General features: G+C 50.0%; 1 protein-coding gene and 1 long non-coding RNA gene across 3 annotated transcripts in view; one reads left to right on the forward strand and one right to left on the reverse strand.

The window, feature by feature from the left end:
• The first annotated feature begins 4801 nt into the window (after window positions 1-4801).
• On the forward strand, window positions 4802-8368 carry LOC131827448 (uncharacterized). Its single transcript, XR_009352030.1, has 3 exons — window positions 4802-4905; window positions 7242-7407; window positions 7962-8368. It is a non-coding gene; the product is annotated as an uncharacterized LOC131827448 (long non-coding RNA).
• A 357-nt stretch (window positions 8369-8725) lies between these two features.
• Window positions 8726-16920, reverse strand: part of TTLL4 (tubulin tyrosine ligase like 4) — a 34454-nt gene continuing 26259 nt past the window's right edge. For both annotated transcript variants that reach the window (XM_059168031.1, XM_059168032.1), the window contains 12 exons: window positions 16072-16263; window positions 15889-15971; window positions 15537-15665; window positions 14008-14130; window positions 13608-13706; window positions 13168-13302; window positions 12642-12779; window positions 11192-11294; window positions 10396-10606; window positions 10182-10252; window positions 9721-9806; window positions 8726-9285 (listed from right to left, as the gene is read on the reverse strand). In XM_059168031.1, the coding sequence (XP_059024014.1) occupies window positions 9006-9285; window positions 9721-9806; window positions 10182-10252; window positions 10396-10606; window positions 11192-11294; window positions 12642-12779; window positions 13168-13302; window positions 13608-13706; window positions 14008-14130; window positions 15537-15665; window positions 15889-15971; window positions 16072-16263 (1650 nt within the window). In that variant the 3' untranslated portion in view covers window positions 8726-9005. The remainder of the gene's footprint in view (window positions 9286-9720; window positions 9807-10181; window positions 10253-10395; window positions 10607-11191; window positions 11295-12641; window positions 12780-13167; window positions 13303-13607; window positions 13707-14007; window positions 14131-15536; window positions 15666-15888; window positions 15972-16071; window positions 16264-16920) is intronic.

Raw genomic sequence — 16920 nt, forward strand, 5'->3', positions numbered from 1 at the left:
TTAGTTTTATCCTGGATTCATCTGCTGCTAAATGGAACACAGGCAAGATAGAGGAGAAAATAGAAATCGAGCGTGGAGGGCCCCAGGGCAGGGGGCCCCGAGATGGGTCACTCTGGCATGATGATTATTTGGAGCTGAAGGCGATTAAGACCCTGCAGGCTCTACAGGGACTTTGGCCCTTCCCTGAACTACTTAGAAGAATTTAAACTGGGGGTCTTTCCCAAAATAATGGTTATTACCCAAGATAAGTTTTATCTAAGTGACCCATCTGTATGGCAGTGAAAATATCCAATTACCAACATTTGTCCTGCTCACTGCCCTGTGAACTGCATTTCTTCCCTCTGAAACCCCAGACCCCAACCCCCTTCTCCTTAGTTCAGGATGACGTATATATCTCGTTCTGCTTGTCTTTGGAATTTCCATGACGGTTTGGATTCCCGGTATGAACACTGTTAGGTTTGATCTTCTGTGTCTGATGACAACTTGATTCTTAGTTCAGCTGGAAGGATCTTGAAGGGGATGGGATATTCTGGCTCCCCAACAAATGATACACCTTAGTCCACTTCTGTGATGGTCTCATCCATGTCTTCCCTTGCATCTGTATAACTGGGGAGTTGGATGCCGAAATCTAGACAAAGTAAACATTTCTAGTCAACTTCACAGTTACTTAATGAATATTTATTGAGGGACCAGATGGAAAGTTAACCATCTCCAAAGAAGGGAAATAAATGATTTCAACCATGTAGATTTTAAATTCTGTTAGGTGGGATTAGAACAGACTTAGGACTAATTTTTCTCGGCTATCAAGGTAAAACCCTCTGAATGTTCCATCTGAAGTCCCATGAATTATACATTTTTCTACTTTAGGGGGAACACAATCTATTCCTGTCCCTATATGAGTTCTGAGGATTGTTCCCTTAGTCACCCCCAGGCTTTTCTCATGCATGTGCTGATCAGAATTCAGCCAAAGGCTCAAAAGGGACCTGCTGTAGTTCTCCTGAGCCCTATCCCTGTCCCTCTCTTGTGTGGAGCACTCTTCTTTGGGAATTCACCTGTGAATTCCTGGCCTCCCAACGACTAGTTCCCCTTCTTTAGCTCAGGGGCTCTGCCAAGCTCCACCTGGGGTCCAGTTCCTCGAGCCTTGGTCTAGAAACTCTCTCCAGGTAGTAAGCTGGGCAACCACAAGAATCATATTTTTTGTTTCCCATCTCTCAGGTCACTGTCGTATGCTGCCTGATGTCCAGTGTCTGAAAATCATTATTTCATATTTTGTCCATTTTTTCGTTGTTTCATGGGGGAGGGCAAATCTAGTCCATGTTACTTTATCTTGGCTGAAATAATCACATTGATTTTTTTAAATAACTTTTTTAAAAAGATTTTATTTATGTGACAGAGAGAGATCACAAGTAGGCAGAGAGGCAGGCAGAGAGAGGGGGAAGCAAGCTCTTTGCTGAGCAGAGAGCCCGATGTGGGGCTCCATCCCAGGACCCTGAGATCATTACTTGAGCTGAAGGCAGGGGCTTTAACCCGCTGAGCCACCCAGGCGCCCCAATCACATTGATTTTAAATTAGCAAACATTCTTGATTGCTGTCTCCCTTAAAAATTGCTCTTGACTCCCAACATATGTTATCTTTTATACTGAGGAGTTGGTTTACCATCTCCAGTATTAGGGGAGAGAGTTGTCAAGATAGATGTTAGATGGGAGTTGACAACTCTCTTTAAGGAGATATTACAGGTATCTCCGTAGAATTTAAGATATTACAGATATCTCTGAAGGATTAATTAGCTACGGGTTGATTGCTATGATGGATAACCCTAGTCTTGAATTTGGCTTCTCATATAAATAAAATAAAATCTAATTTGCAGTTTGAACTTCTAGACTCCATTTTATGAAGTCTCTCCTTTTTTTTTTTTTTTTTTTTTACAGCTGCATCTCTGGGATATATCGTGGCTATGTAATCCGTAGGAAATCTGTAAGTATAAATGTAGGCCATTTTATTCTAGAGTAAAAGGAAGCAGTTTTATTTAGAGTGGTATGAATAAAATAGATCTTTATTTTAAAAAGATTTTATTTATTTTGGAGAGGGAAAGAATCTTTAGCGGACTCCATGCTCAGAGTAGAGCCTGATGTAGGGCTCGATCCCACGACCATGAGATCATGACCTAAGCCGAAACCAAGAGTCAGCTGATTAATGGACTGCACTACTCAAGTGCTCCTGAAATATATATTGAGACAAAAGAAAGAAAAAGGAAAACCCAGAAATCTGGAGATGTGCCACAAATCACCAAATAATGGTGTTGGGAATTTCTTTTGACAACTGGCAAAAATTTTTGTTTGGCCATGTACTATCTATTTCATTGTTTTCAGTGAGGGACAATGTGTAGGAAAAACACATTTTTTAGGAAATGTGTAGGAAAAACACATCTCCCCTTATATGGGGAAAAAACCACTAAAAATCGTTTCTAAATCATTTAATTATTACTTTATAACTGTTAGGGTACCTTTGACCATACGATGAATTCACTGTCACATTTGTCAATCTTCTAATATATTTTACTCTTTTTGGCTTCACCATCCATCCTTCCTTCGGGCCAGCACTTCCCATCGATTTCCGAAGTCTGTAACTGCTACAAGGCAGTTTGTCTTTTCTATAATGTTATATAAGTGGAATCATAACATATAGAGTTCTGGGGCACCTAGGTGGCTCAGTTGGTTGGGGGGCTGCCTTCAGCTCAGGTCATGATCCTGGAGTCCTGGAATCGAGCCCCGTGTCAGGCTCCCCACTCAGAGAAGAGTCTGCTTCTCCCTCTAACCTTCTTCCTTCTTGAGCTCTCTCGCTCTCTCTCAAATAAATGAATAAATAAATAAAATCTTTTAAAAAATACATAGTTCTTTGTTTCTGGCTTCTTTGACTTAGCACAGTGCTCTTAAGATTCCTCCATATTGTTGCATGCATCAGTTTATTTTATTTTATTTTATTTTGAGAAAGAGCGAGAGAGAAAGAATGTAAGTGTGTATGCCAGGACAGGGGGCAGGGAGAGGCAGAGGGAGAGGGAGAGAGAGAATCCTAAGTAGGCTCGACACCGGGCACAGAGCCTATGCGGGGCTTGATCTCAGGCGCCTGAGATCATGACCTGAGCCAAAGTCAAGAGTCAGGCGCTTAACTGATTGAGCCTCCCAGGCCACCCAGTTTACTTATTTTTTATACCTAAGTAGTATTGAACAGATATGTCACAGTTTGTTTACTCAGTAGTTGTTGGATATTTGGGTCATTTCCAAGTGTTTGCTACTACAAATACAGCTGCTATGAACATTTGCGTGCAGGAATGGGCTGCTGGGTCATATGCTAATATAGCATGGTCATATACTAATATAGCATATTAGCATATGACCCAGAAATTCACTCCAAGAGTATGTTTCACTTTACAGGAAACTATGAAACTGTTTCCTGATGTACCATTTTGCATTTCCACCAGCAATGTATGCATTCCGGTTGCTCTGTATTTTCAGTCTTTTTCATGTGACCCACCCTACTACATAAATGGTGTCTTCTTGTAGTTTTTCCTGTATTTTGGTTTTCTTTTGTTTTGCCTCCTTCCTACCCCCACTCCCTTATGTCAAGGGCTAACTTTCAATAGATCCCAAGGAGGGAACTGTTCAGCTACACAGCAACCTAGACCCAGAAGCAGGTCCTCTACAAATAGCTTAACCCGAGGTTCTCCTTGAATGTGCCTTGCCTGGCGTGCAAGGATGAGGCTCCCTTTCCAGCCACACCTGCGTCTCTGGAGGAGTGGCTCTCCACTCAGGATGCTGCCCGGGGTGCCCCTGCAAGATGCCCTCTCATTTGGCTTCAATAACATTCTGACTTAGAGGTTCAGTTATAATCCTAAATGGTAGCTTCATCCCATTGGCTCTTCCTGAGGTATATATAACAAATCACTGAACCTGCCTCATTATGGTTTAAATGCACTTTCCTGACAGCTAATGTTAAAGGGTTGCATCTTTCTGAGCTAATTATCTTGATGAAATCATCAGGTTTAGAAGTGTTTTGGGCGGTGATATCTTATTTTAGAATCTATTTTTTAAAGATTTTATTCATTTATTTGACAGACAGAGATCACAAGTAGGCAGAGAGGCAGGTGGGGGGGTGGGGGAAAGCAGGCTCCCTGCTAAGCAGAGAGCCCGATGTGGGGCTCGATCCCAGGACCCTGAGACCATGACCTAGGCTGAAGGCAGAGGCTCTAACCCACTGAGCCACCCAGGCACCCCTATTTTTTTTTAAAGTATTATTTAAATAATGTCTATACCCCATGTGGGGCTTGAATTCATGACCCCAAGATCAAGAGTCACATGTTCTTCTGAGCCAGCCAGGCACCCCTAGAACCTATTTTAAATCTGCACTAAATGTTAATCACTTTGCCTTGTGCTTTACATCCATCCCCTGCCTCCCATTGAACCCTCGTAACTACCCTATGAAGTATGCTTTGGTCTCCCCATTTCACTAACTGAAGCTCAGAGAGAAAAGAGGTTTTCAAATGTGTTAGCTTTTCCAGTGACGGTCCCTAGCGCTGTGTCCGTTATAACAAAAGCACCAACTGGTTTTAGAAAGTAACTATCGATCTTTCTTGTGTGCTTTCATCTATGTAGGCAACCTGCCAAGAGCAACATTAAGATTGCTTCCAGCTTTCAGTGCTCCGAAGCTAATGAAAGGTCATGTCAGAAGAGCATCTATCGATCCTTGGACATTAACAAGGATGGCAAACTCAGCTCAGGTGGGGGCAGGGGCAGGGTCCAAAGGCCTGGAAGGTCTGAGAGGCTGGGTCAGAGTCCCAAAAGGCCTGAAACAGAGGTCCCTCAGCTACACATCTCTGAAAAGTCTCAAAGCAGTTGGGGGATTCAACCAGTAAGTACACAGCTTAATCTTAAGTCTTTTTCTTTTTCTTTTTTTAAGATTTTATTTATTTATTTGAAAGAGAGAGAGAGTGTGTAAGAGGGGGAAGGTCAGAGGGAGAAGCAGAGCAGGGAGCCTGATGTGGACGGATCCCAGGACTAAAGGATCATGACCTGAGCCAAAGGCAGTTGCTTAACCAACTGAGCCACCCAGGCATCCCTAATCTTGTCTTAAAGGGCAAATGCAGAGGAAAGGAGAAGGGGAGGTCCCCCCGCTGCCTTTGGTGACTCCCTTATTCAACTAATTCAGCTGACAGGGATGTGGAAGTACTTACCATGGGCTGGGTTATCCACATCCTTCGCTGGCCTAGGGGCAAACCATGTGCTGTTTGCTCTTGGTTTTAGGGATAGTTGCCCTTAATAGCCCAAAAGCTTAGGAATGCACCTGTAACAATTGTCCCTTGGCACATGTTGTGCATGTTCTTTGGCTCCGGTTCCAGTTCAAGGTCTCCCACTTTCTGGACCCCGCTCTTTCCCCTCCCAGCCACCAGGTCCCCAGTGCTCCCTTGCCCTCCCTTTTCTATCAAAAAGGGGATTTCTCTTGGGATAGGATGGAATAATTGCACTCAATTCACATACTTGCAATGCTTAATGTGTTTCCTGTCCAACGGAATTTGTGTTTTGTAAAATATGTATATTTTAAATTTTATTTATTTGATGGAGAGAGAGTGAGAGAGAGCACAAGCAGGGGAGCAGCCAGAGGGAGAGGGAGAAGCAAGCTTCCTGCGGAGCAGGAAGCCCAATGCTGGGCTCAATCCCCAAACCCTGGGATCGTGACCTGAGCTGAAGGCAGACATTTAACCAACTGAGTCACCCAGACGCCCCAAGTATTCTGTAAAACATTAACCAAAGAAACCCCCAATGAAGAGTAAAACAGTAGACTGAATAATGCTGGCAGTGTTTGTGTGGAGGATGATGAGGTAATATGGAGTCCGTCTTGGCTTTCCTCCCCTCTAAAATGTCTCAGCTGCTTCACTTCCCTTGTGGAAAGGGTTTTCCATTTCATGCCTCATCTCCTAGCCAAAGAACAGAGCTTGACAGCAAATGGAGAAAGCAGTAACCATGTATTAAGTTCCCTTTACGTACTACATACTTTTACCATGCCTTGCTTAATTTTCACAGCCCTGCAATGTAGGTATTATATTCATGTTATTTAAAATACCCGACTTGGGCGCCTGGGTGGCTCAGTGGGTTAAGCCGCTGCCTTCGGCTCAGGTCATGATCTCAGAGTCCTGAGATCGAGTCCCACATCGGGCTCCCTGCTTAGCAGGGAGCCTGCTTCCCTCTCTCTCTTTCTCTGCCTGCCTCTCCATCTACTTGTGATTTCTCTCTGTCAAATAAATAAATAAAATCTAAAAAAAAAAAAAATAAATAAATAAAAATAAAAAAATAAAATAAAATAAAATACCCGACTTAAGGGGTGCCTGGGTAGCTCAGTCGCTTGGGCATCCAACTCTTGGCTTCGGCTTGGGTGGTGACCTCAGAGTAGTGGGAATGAGCCCTGCATCGGGCTCTACGCTCGTTGCGGAGTCCGCTTGAGATTCTCTCTCTCCCTCTGCCTCCTGCCTCTCCCCCCAACTCATGTGCTCTCTCTATAATAAATAAATTAAATCTTAAACACCTGACTTTAAAAAGTTAGATCACCTGTGCAAGGTCACAAAGCAGAACTGGGATTAGAATCCAAGGTCAGACTACAAGGTCCCTGTTCTCTTCCTATCACAAGGCCACCTCTTCATTAGTATTCATTCTAAAGTAGCTTCTGATCAATCCTGAGTGAACCTGAAGTGAACGGGAATAGGGACCACCCTCTGTGCCCCCACCCCAGATCCTCACTCCATTAATCCAGAAATACCCGGTATTTCTCCCTGGTCTCCAAGCAGGGAGTGGGTGTGAGTTATCAACTTAGAAAAACAGCAGACACGTTCTGACATTTACCCTACTATAGTTCCAAAGTTAAACTTTGGAAAAATTTCATGACTTCCCCCAAAGTCCTTATTTAGCTGAATACCTTATACCATGGGTATTCACTGCTAAACATGTGCGCTGAATGCTCTAGCAAGATCCAATTTTCTCTCAAGGGTGAAGGGGGAACATAAGCCCCATTCCTTTTTCCCACCCAGTAAAACACGCACACCTTCAGATGCTGTGATGGGATGGAAATGAAAAATAATGTCTGCACAAACATGCTCTAAACCACCAAGGACACTTATTTTCATTACTTACTTAACTCAGCCCTCCCCCTATCCCCCATGCCCACGCTCTCGCAATGCCGGTCCCCTCTCGTTACAGGGATGCCGTCTGGGGACCCTCAGATGTCGGGCCGAAGACCTGCAGTGGCTTTCCAAGGAGTAAACCAGCACGGCTTGCCGGACCAGCCACCCCAAAAATACTGGAGCAGGGCGCTCGCTTTGTGAGGAAGGCCACACATCCTGCCCTCATCCCCGGGTCTGACACGGTGCGTGTGGGTCGGACAAGGGAGCTGGCTCCAATCCTGTCATGAGGGTTTAGCTGGCCTGCCAGGACCTCTCTGCTGGGCCCAACTCTGATGTCCCCTTCCTGCTGAGTGGCAGGTGCTACCCCAGGACATTGCCACCAAGCTTTCTTCACAATTGTCAACATGGCCTTCACATTGCCAGCATAGCAATCTACTGGGTGGCCTTGAACTCAGGCAGGCCTCTAGGTGGCTTTTCCATGGCTCCATCCCAACTTGCCATGTAGAACTCCAGGAGCCACAAAGCAGGGTAACTGTCCTTCCAAAACTTGGAGAGAACAAAGGTAGAGAGCCCAGGGCCAGGTGGCTGCTCACTGGGCACGGCTACTAGGAAACCAGAGACCACAGGGCTGGGGAGGGAGCCAGTAGCTACCAGGAGGTGCGGGGCCGAGGAAGGGCACAATCTGGGGGGAAAAGCACCTTTCTGATCTGCACTATCACACCGCATGCTTCTCCCGGACGCCACTCTGCTTCCGGAGGAGCATACCTCCTAATTTGGATGCCCGTGTTCCTCGTAGGCACGGTTTACCCAGTCAACACTCACCCCACATTGCCATTTTACTGACTCCTGGGGAGGGAGGCAGATTCAGGTAAGACTACAAGAATTTCGTCAGCGGTCCTACCAGAAGGCCATCCTACAGGGGTGACTGCTCCTGAAATCCACCTGCCGTGCCACCAGACTGTGTGTGTCCTTGTGACCTGTGAGCCAGACCCTGCTGATCAGAGACTGCAAAAGGGGTAAGCAGAACCCCTCTGTGTTGTGGGGAAATCACAGCTCCTGCCGCCTTCCCCTGGATTGTGCCCTTCGATGCATGGACACAGACCACAGCCACTGATTATCTGGGCTCCTTCACTGGGGCTGCAGGAGGTTTGCAAAGCTCACAAGACCTCTCACCTCACAGAGCGCTAAGAACTACCATCCATGAAAGAGAAGTCCAGAAGGCTGAACAGGTAGCAACATGAGGTCAGAACAGGAAGGCTCAGGAATGCTAGCTCCTGGGTACATGAAAGAAGTGAAGGCCCCAGGACCAGGACGACAGGAAATGGGTTTATCACAGGTGGCCTCGCCCTGCCTATCTACTGAAGAAGTCTGAAGGGTACTCAAAGTGGCTCCTTCGGACAGGGTATGGGGTGCGGGGACCTGAGAGGGTGAGGACCTTTGGAGGGACTGCCTCAGTTACAGGCAAAGGACTTTAGGCTCAAATATGTTTGGTGCGTTTCCCCCTCTAGAGCTGTAACTTCTCACCATACCAAGGTCGAAAACAAACCACACACGGCTCTCTGAAGTTAGAAACCAAACCCTGCTTTATAAGGCTGAGTGGCCATCAGTGGCTTTTCTGCAGAGATAAGAGGTACCAGCCAGTGAACCTTCCTCACCTTCTCCCCATTCCCACCACCCCTCCATCCCTCCAGATACCCATCTCTGCAATTCAACCACTTCAAAAAAAATACTTGAGGAAGGGGCTGGGGCTCAGGCTGGCTAGCCAGCCAGCCGGCCGGCCAGTTTCCATGAGGTAGCTAACACCGGTGCTCCTAGGTGGGGGCTAGTGGAGAGAGGCCAGTCACGAGCTCACGGCAGCCAGGAGTGAGTCACCGGTTGACTGGGAGGTGGGGGAAGCAGAGAGTCTCGAGGTCTGCCCAGAGTACTTCATCAGAGGTAACATCTGGGTGGAGAGGCTGGGCTCTTTGCTGGAGAGGCTGGGCTCTTTGCTGGTGTCCTCAAGGTCCTTGGAAGAGCTGGGTTTCCCGGGGAGAGGAGAAAGGCCAGCTTGGGTCTTCTTGGGCTTAGGGATGGTCCCGTCTTCAGAGGGCGGTATGCTTCCCTCGGAGAAGCTGTGTTTCCTGAAACAGGTGGGGAAAGAAATGGCTGAGATGGCTGTGTAGCTGGGACTTTAGCCTGCGATCTGCCTTCAGAGTCTGGACAGGCATTTCCAGCCTTCCGGGACTAACACACCATGACTAGATGGAGATAGAACCACAAAACACATCTTCTTTATCTGAAGGCGGAGAGCTTGGTGCAAATGTGAACACGTGAGAGGAGGCCTCAAGGAGCCCGCAGGCCGCGGGCACAGCTGAGACGGGCTGCGTGGGCAGGTGAGCCACACTCCAGCTCAGCTGCACCGGGCACACGGGGAGCCACCAGGCAGAGATGGTGGCTGCGTTCCCACCCCCACCCCCAGTGGAGAACGCTGAGCTCATCATCATCTGGGAGGAGAGGAAGAAGAAAACTCCCTGAACTCACAGCCAGCCCCTTTGCCTCGCCCAGACAGCACTCACCCCAGCTTGCCAGTCTCAGACTTGGAGAGTGCACTGAGCGCCATGTCACCCTTCGGGATGGTCAGAAGTGATGTTGGGAGAGACCACTAAAAGCAAAGGGAGCAGTGAGGCCAAAAGAGCTAGTCGGCCAGGAGTGCTCAGGGTCCTGGGACTCTCTCCCGACTCCACCTGAGTGATTGGGGGACTTGCCTCTTCCCTACCCTTCAGGCATGGGCCCATGTGGGACAAAAATCTCCGTTTTCTCCAGATTTGGACCAGAAGCTACAAAGCACTCTGACCCTTGAAAGAAAGGCACCCAGGGAATCCTGGAGGCCATTATTCCTCTGAAAAGGAAGGGTCTGGAGACACAGGGGAGAAGTGAGAGGATCTGGACCTACAACCAACCTATGCTGTGCTCTTAAGCTGCACGGCCGAGGCTGCTGACTGGAGGTGTCCCCCGGCCCCGCAATGGCGTCACTCACCACTGGAGCAGAATCCGAGACGGCCCCTGTGTGGAACCCTTTGTAGCACCAACTGCGAAGCAGATCTACTCCTAGAACAAGATGAGCAGGGGTGGGACTTAAGAGGGTGCAATCAATTGGTGGACTCTTCTTGTCAGGGAGGCCCACTTCTTGGCCTACTAGGATTTAATCACTCACTACACACGGCCTCCTGTGGGCAGGGAGGATCCATTACCTTTGAGCTTGTTGCCATGGTACTTCTGTTCCCACTGGGTGGTGAGAATGTTGAAATATCGTGGCTGCTCAAAAAAGCGGAGATAGCGAGAGGAGATTCGAGAAGGAAAAATTCGTTCAAATTGCCCACGGCGAGAAAACTCATCTTCCATCTCAACCAGAATCCGCACGTCATCTGGCGTCAGGACGTCCAGCACAGATGCATAGAAGTCCTAAGGCCCAAGGAACGGAGAGGAAGAGGGTGGTTGGGTGGGAGGGTGCAGTGAGCACTGCTCTGAGGTCCTAAGGCTGCAGGACTCCCAAGGCAACACCGAGGCTGACTGTGGGTCAGCTTGGGACCCCATCTGTTCCCAGGCCTATGGCATTCTGCTGTCTGGAGAAGATACTCCAGAGCACAGAAGTTTTAAGAGGTTTGCTGGATGGAGTCAAGATCAGAATCTAGCAACTGAGACTCAGCAGCTGCCTTCGGACTACTACTCTCATCTACTCCAAGAACACAGAGAGCTCCCCTGGGGCTCAGTGCACCTCAAGGGAAGAAACCCAAAAGGTCGACAGCTCAGACAACAGGGGACGGCTATAACAGCATCAGGCGAGGAGCAGTGGTTGGCCACGTGGTAAAGGCCGTCAATTCTCTCCTGGAACCCCGCACAGGCCAGCAGATCCCTTCACGCCAAGGGACCCCGAAGCTGGGTTAGGAAACCCTGTCTTGGAGAGAGGGAAAACTGCTTGCCTTGGGCTCCCAAATGTCTCACCACGGAAACTTTGTTGGCACTTGGGGGTGGAGGGTAATCTCCTACCTGATCAGGAATTTTCTGGGTCAGATAATAGGCTTTCTTCATCTTCTGTGCAGTGAAATGCTCCGGGGCCACTCGACACTTCTCCCTGGGGGAGCTGGGCAGGCTAACGCGGTGGATGGAAGAGAAACAAAGGGTAAGGTCAGCAGCTTCGCATCCTGAGGACACGTGGAAAGAGTATCCCTCTCAGGACCCTTAGCGTAGCTGGGGGAGGAAGACAACTCTTGGTTGGGGTCAGGGGACTCACTGGGGCACCAAGTTTAAGTGGTTTGTTGGAGGGAGTCACCCCCTTCTCGAGAGAAGACAAAGACGCTGGGACAGACACCCGTTACTTGCGTAGATGGGACAGCGATGCACTCTATGCAGTAGCCTGAGCACCGAAGAGCAAGTAGCACGGGGTAACTATAAGAGTTCAAGGCACCCTCACAGGCTGGTAAGAAAAGGGAGGGACTGCTGTGTGCATGAGTTCAGTTGCATTTGGTGGGCAGCCCCTCGATACCCAGCTCGGCACTGGCTGTGCAAACCAGGCACACTCCAGGACTCCCTGCCCTGCTTCCCCAGCCCCGGCACCATCACTACTGTGCAGAGACACAAAGATGGCCTCCACAGAGCCCATGGGGCAGTGGGTGTCAAGTGACAGCCAGCCAGAGCCACACTGGAATCCACAAGATGCGGTGGGGAAAGCAAATGTTGTTCCCAGCGAATCGGGACTGGAATCCCAGCTCTCCCACTCTGTAGTGGAATAACCATGGGTGGGCTGCCTAATTCCAGGGATTTCCAGTCTCTGCATCTGTCAGCTGAGGACACGGATACCAGCCTCGTGGGCTGAAGTAGAGAGGAGTTACAGGTTTCTCCTGACACACAGCAAGGTCCCAACCAAGTATCAGCTCCCTCCCCTCAAGAGTGGTTCTAAGAGGTCTGGGGCTATGGTGGAGCTGGCTTCACACAGATGCCACCCACAGCTAGGTTCTCGTGGGTGGGTGATCCCAGCGGGGAGATCTGACTGAGGGAGGGTGTCAGGACGAAGAAAGCCCATGAGCGGAGGAGGGGACATTACGGAGGACAAGTGAGAAGCCACGCCCATTTCAGAGAGGAGATGCCATTCACCGATCCTTCAACTGTGGGCTTCTGGGAGCAGCTGCCTGGTCAGAGCACAGGAGCCAGGAAGGGGAGGAGAGGGAGGGACACCTGGGAAAAGGAGGCCGCGGCCTTGTGTGTCCCTGTGAGGAGTTTAAAGCTGATTCTCCAGGCCCTGTGGAGATTCCTGAGCCCTGAGTGATAAAACCAGCCATACTTTTCAGGGGCATTGACGTGGGAAGAGGTGCGCAGGAAGACTTTGGGGGCAGAGTGTGCAGCACAGGAGACCAAGCAGGAAGGGGTGCTTGGGCTCTGTTCCTTCCCACAGTCCCCAGGGGCCAGCTCGTGAGCCACGGGACTGAGCACAGAGGCTGACCTGGTGCTGGCGCTGCCGGGGCTGCTGGAGCTGGGCACGATGTCCTCTGCATTGGGTAGGACGAAGCCTGCCAGGTTCAGAAGGTCCCGGATCATCTGGCCTTTGATGCTGATGTCCAGTGGGGAGCTGGAGTGGAGGCTTCAGGGAAAGGGGACAAGGGGCAGTAGAACAGCTTCTGGCCACGCGCCCGAGTCAGCGCTAATCCGTGGACACCCTGCCTTCCCGATCCCTAAGCACCGTCACGAGGGACTTGCTGCCCCACAGAGAGTGATCACCTCACTCGGGGTGGTTCCCGACTACTGCCTTTGTTTGCCAGGGGAAAGCACATGGTAGGGATCAAGTTGAAGAGAGCAACTTCTTGAGAAAATGGCTTAGAATGAGTAAAGGAATGAAAAACAGATCACGAAGGGAAAACACAAAATCTATTGCAGGAAAGGTCTCCCCGAAGTCAGCAAGACCAGAGCGGAAAGAGGATCGTGAGGACACAGGCAGGGCTGTGCTCCGAGTGCCCCAAGAACCCACTTACCTCGGGGAGATGTTGACTTCCAGGACCCAGGGCTTGAGGTTTTCGTCCAGCATGATGTCAAAACCGAAGAGCTCGTGGCAGCTGTAGGGCCGTCGCACATACATCTTCAGCAGGCTGGTCACGTAGGGCTCTGACCTGGTCACAGAGAAGACCACATCTTAAGCCCAGCTCCTCCTGCAGGGCCCATGTTATAGCTGCCCAGAGATGGGAGAACATTAGAACCCCAGGAAAAGCAGTTCCCTAGGGAAGCCTCTGATCTGGAGCCAAATTCTGGAGAGGAAGTTCAGTAAAAAGGCAGAATTCTAGCCACTCCTTCCTATTTCTGGTCCTCAGAAACTGACGCCCGGTGTGGTCAGTGTCTGGGGCACAGCCCCGTGTAGGCCCGTGAAAAAAGGGGAGGCCACGGAAGGCCCCACACCCAGGGTAGCAGCGTGACTCACGAGATGATGGTTTTGACAACAACATCCTTTATCTTCTCCCAGATGGCATCACTGTTGACTCCCTTCTGGCTCAGGTAGTTCCATAAAGCCTTCAGTGCCCTGCAAGGCAGGGGTGGAGTGGGGGTGGGGTGGGGTTATATTCTATGAACCAGTGATGACGAAAAGAGAAAGAAAAAGGAGTAAGAGATCCAAAGGCACTCTCTCCATGTCTCTTTTGATGTTTTCAATTCAGAAAGAGAGGAGCTTGGATGAAAACAGACCAAATCTGAATTGCCCAGTGTTTATATGACCTTTGGGTTTTACATCAATCCTCATTGACCATGCCCCTGAACCTCCCCAAAGCCCAGAACCCTGTGTTCCCCTAGGTCTCTGCCTGACGGGGACGCAGCCTGACGGGTACCATTTGTGGCCCTGGCAGGCTGTTTCATCCGCATTGGCCTGGTACTCAGCATTCTTTTTATTGACACTGTAGTTGGTCAGGTGCATGAACTTATTGCCAAGGCTCTTCATGGAAGGGGAATACCTAGAAGTGAGGAGAAAGGCAGAGGTAAGACAGGGAGACAGCAGGTGGACAGAGATCCAAACGTTTCCCCAAATCTCAAGGCAGTAAAGGACAAGTAAACAGATCGTTCCAGATGCATAAGAGCCTAAGAAGTACGTCTGTTGGCAAGGTTTCTAGAACACCACAGCTCCTTTATCATGAACAGCTCACAAAACTCAGGAAAAGTTTACTTATGTTTACTCATTTCTTATATAAGATGACGAAAGATACAGCCAAGCTCAAGAGAAGCACAGGGCAAGGCATGTGGGATTGATCGCCTTCAGCCCACCTCAGTCCTGCAGGACACAGCCCACAGTCACTGAGGTAGAGAACCTTCTCATTTCCTCTTCCCCATGTGACAATGCGATTTATAGTAAGAAACTTACATCCATGTCCCTGTCCCTGGTTCCTGGCACAGAGTTCCTAAATCCCTTACAAATTCCCCAGTGATAAGAGCACTATCAGACCATCTTTTGATCTTTGATCCCAGTTCCTGACACACAGCTCCTGAAACCCTTGTAATTTCCTGGGCAATAGGAGTGTCTTGTGTTCTAATGAGGCAACTTTGGGTGGGCTCCTGGATAGGGTCTGATCACCAGACAGACCAACCCATGATTAGAAGCTTGGAATTTTCGGCCCTGCCCCCTTTCCCCCCTTAAGAGGGAGAAGGGCTAAAAACAGAATCAATCATGCCTACGTGATGAAGCCTCCCTAAAATCCCCAAATACAAGGTGCGTGTTCTGGGTGGGGGATCCTGTGGGATGTGCTGGGAGTGGGGCCCTGAGAGGGCCAGGGTGCGGGGCACCCCTTGTCACACACGCCGCCCTGTGCCTTGTCTCCTCTGACATCTCACCTGGGCTCTTCTCTCTGGCTGTTAGCCTGTAACCAAACTTTACGATCTGCTATGATGAGCTGCTCTGACAAATTAATGGAAGCTGAGAAGGAGGTTCCGGGAACCTCTGACTTCCAGCTGACCGATAAGAAGCATAGGCACCTGGACTGGTGACCGGCATCTGAAGCAGGAGGAAGGGGCAACCTCATGACGCGGAGCCCCAAGTTGGGGGCTCAGACTCTGGTGGCGGGTGTGTGTGTGTGGGGGGGTGGCCAGTGTCAGACGGGAGTTAACATGCAGGATACCCAGCTGGCGTTGCAAAGAACTGCCTCCTGTGGGGAAAAGTCCCACGCATTTGGTGACCAGAAGTGGCAGAAGTGTTCCGTGTGATAGGAGACACACAAGAGGAAAGGAAGATTGGGTTTTCCAGATACACCTACTTCTCCTTTGCCCACACAATGTGTTGTTTTTCAGCCCAGCATCCTCCAGTTCCCCTCATTCTCAGGAAAACAAGTCCCCAGAGCTGTCAGGGTGAGGCCTCAGCACGACCACGTACTTGCAACTGGCAAAGCGGACAAGTCCGTCGGAAAAGAGGTAAATCCGCAGAGGATCGTAGGAGGTGACGTAAACATAGATTCGCAGGTCAAACTTGCTGCCACTGATGAGGTAGGGTTTGTGTAGATACCTAAACAGGGAATGGCCAGCCTCAGGGACGTGACTGATTGAGATGGGGCTCAGTACGTAAAACAGCAGAAGCCAGCGAACAGTCCCCAAAGTAAAGACCTTAAAACCACTGGCTGAAGGTTGAAGGCTGGGAGGACAAAGGGCAGGCAAACGCTCTAAAAAGGGACCCTCTGGGCTGGGGAGGTGGGAATGAGGAGTAGGGTGTGAGCTGGCGACAAGCTCACCTCTGTACCAGGAGGGGCCTTCGCTTGGGGAGCTGACTCCACTTGTGAATGACCTGGATGCCAATGCCTCGGGCTGACGCTGGCTAGAAGGCAAGTGGGAAGGAGAGGAGATTTGCCGCCGGCCCAACACGCCACCGCTCCCGCTCTCGGACCTCGGCCCGCTGCCTGCCACCATCTACTCACCGGTTTAACAATCCACTTCTGGCGGCTGCCGCTCTCCCAGGCTTTGCGCAGGAGCTTGGCATCCTGGGGCAGGATGAAGGACTGGGGGAAGAAACTGAACTCCTTCTTGCCAAAGCGGCTCTGCATGCGAGACAGGTTCCGCCACAGCCGGTCCTTTCGCCCGATCTGGAAGGAACCTGGGAAGTGGTTCAGCTACAGAAGGGACAAAGTGGGAGAGCAGGGAGAGGGCCTGGGTAAGGCAGGAGGAAGCCAGCAAGACTCACGGGGTCCTTTCAACCTCCTTAGCAGCACTCTGAGCTCTCAATCCACTTCTACCATCACCATCTGATGGTAAGTACTCCCCTGCAGAGCACTCACCAAAAGATGATTAAAACACAAACAAAAAACACCAAAATGCAGTGCCCTCAAGGGGTAGATAGCTCATGAACAACCAGAGAACAGTGATTAAGTCAGACAAGATATTCCCTGTTAGTGTCTACTGCCATAACAGCCTGTATGGCAAAGACAGGAAAGCATCTGGCCTTCATTACATCTGGGGCAAGGGACTCCTCTGTCACAACAGGAGACCAGAGTCCTCTTTGTGCACACCCAGCTTGGAGGACTGGAGGCAATGCACAGCAGTCACAGCAGAGACAAAATTCACAGAAACAGATGTCACAGCTCAAGCCACATAGGAGAAGGAAGTGTTTTGGGGGGCTGCAGCTTGTCGGGGCACTGCAGTGCAGTGCACTGCGCCACTGGACGGCCATGACCTGCGAGGGCCCCGCTGCCCGCTCCTCCCGCACTGCCTCTGCTCCTGGCTTCTCTGCACCGTCCTGGCTTCTCTGCAGTCACCCTCCTCTTCCCCCC

This window comes from Mustela lutreola, chromosome 3, assembly GCF_030435805.1.
Source record: "Mustela lutreola isolate mMusLut2 chromosome 3, mMusLut2.pri, whole genome shotgun sequence".
Lineage (NCBI taxonomy): Eukaryota > Metazoa > Chordata > Mammalia > Carnivora > Mustelidae > Mustela > Mustela lutreola.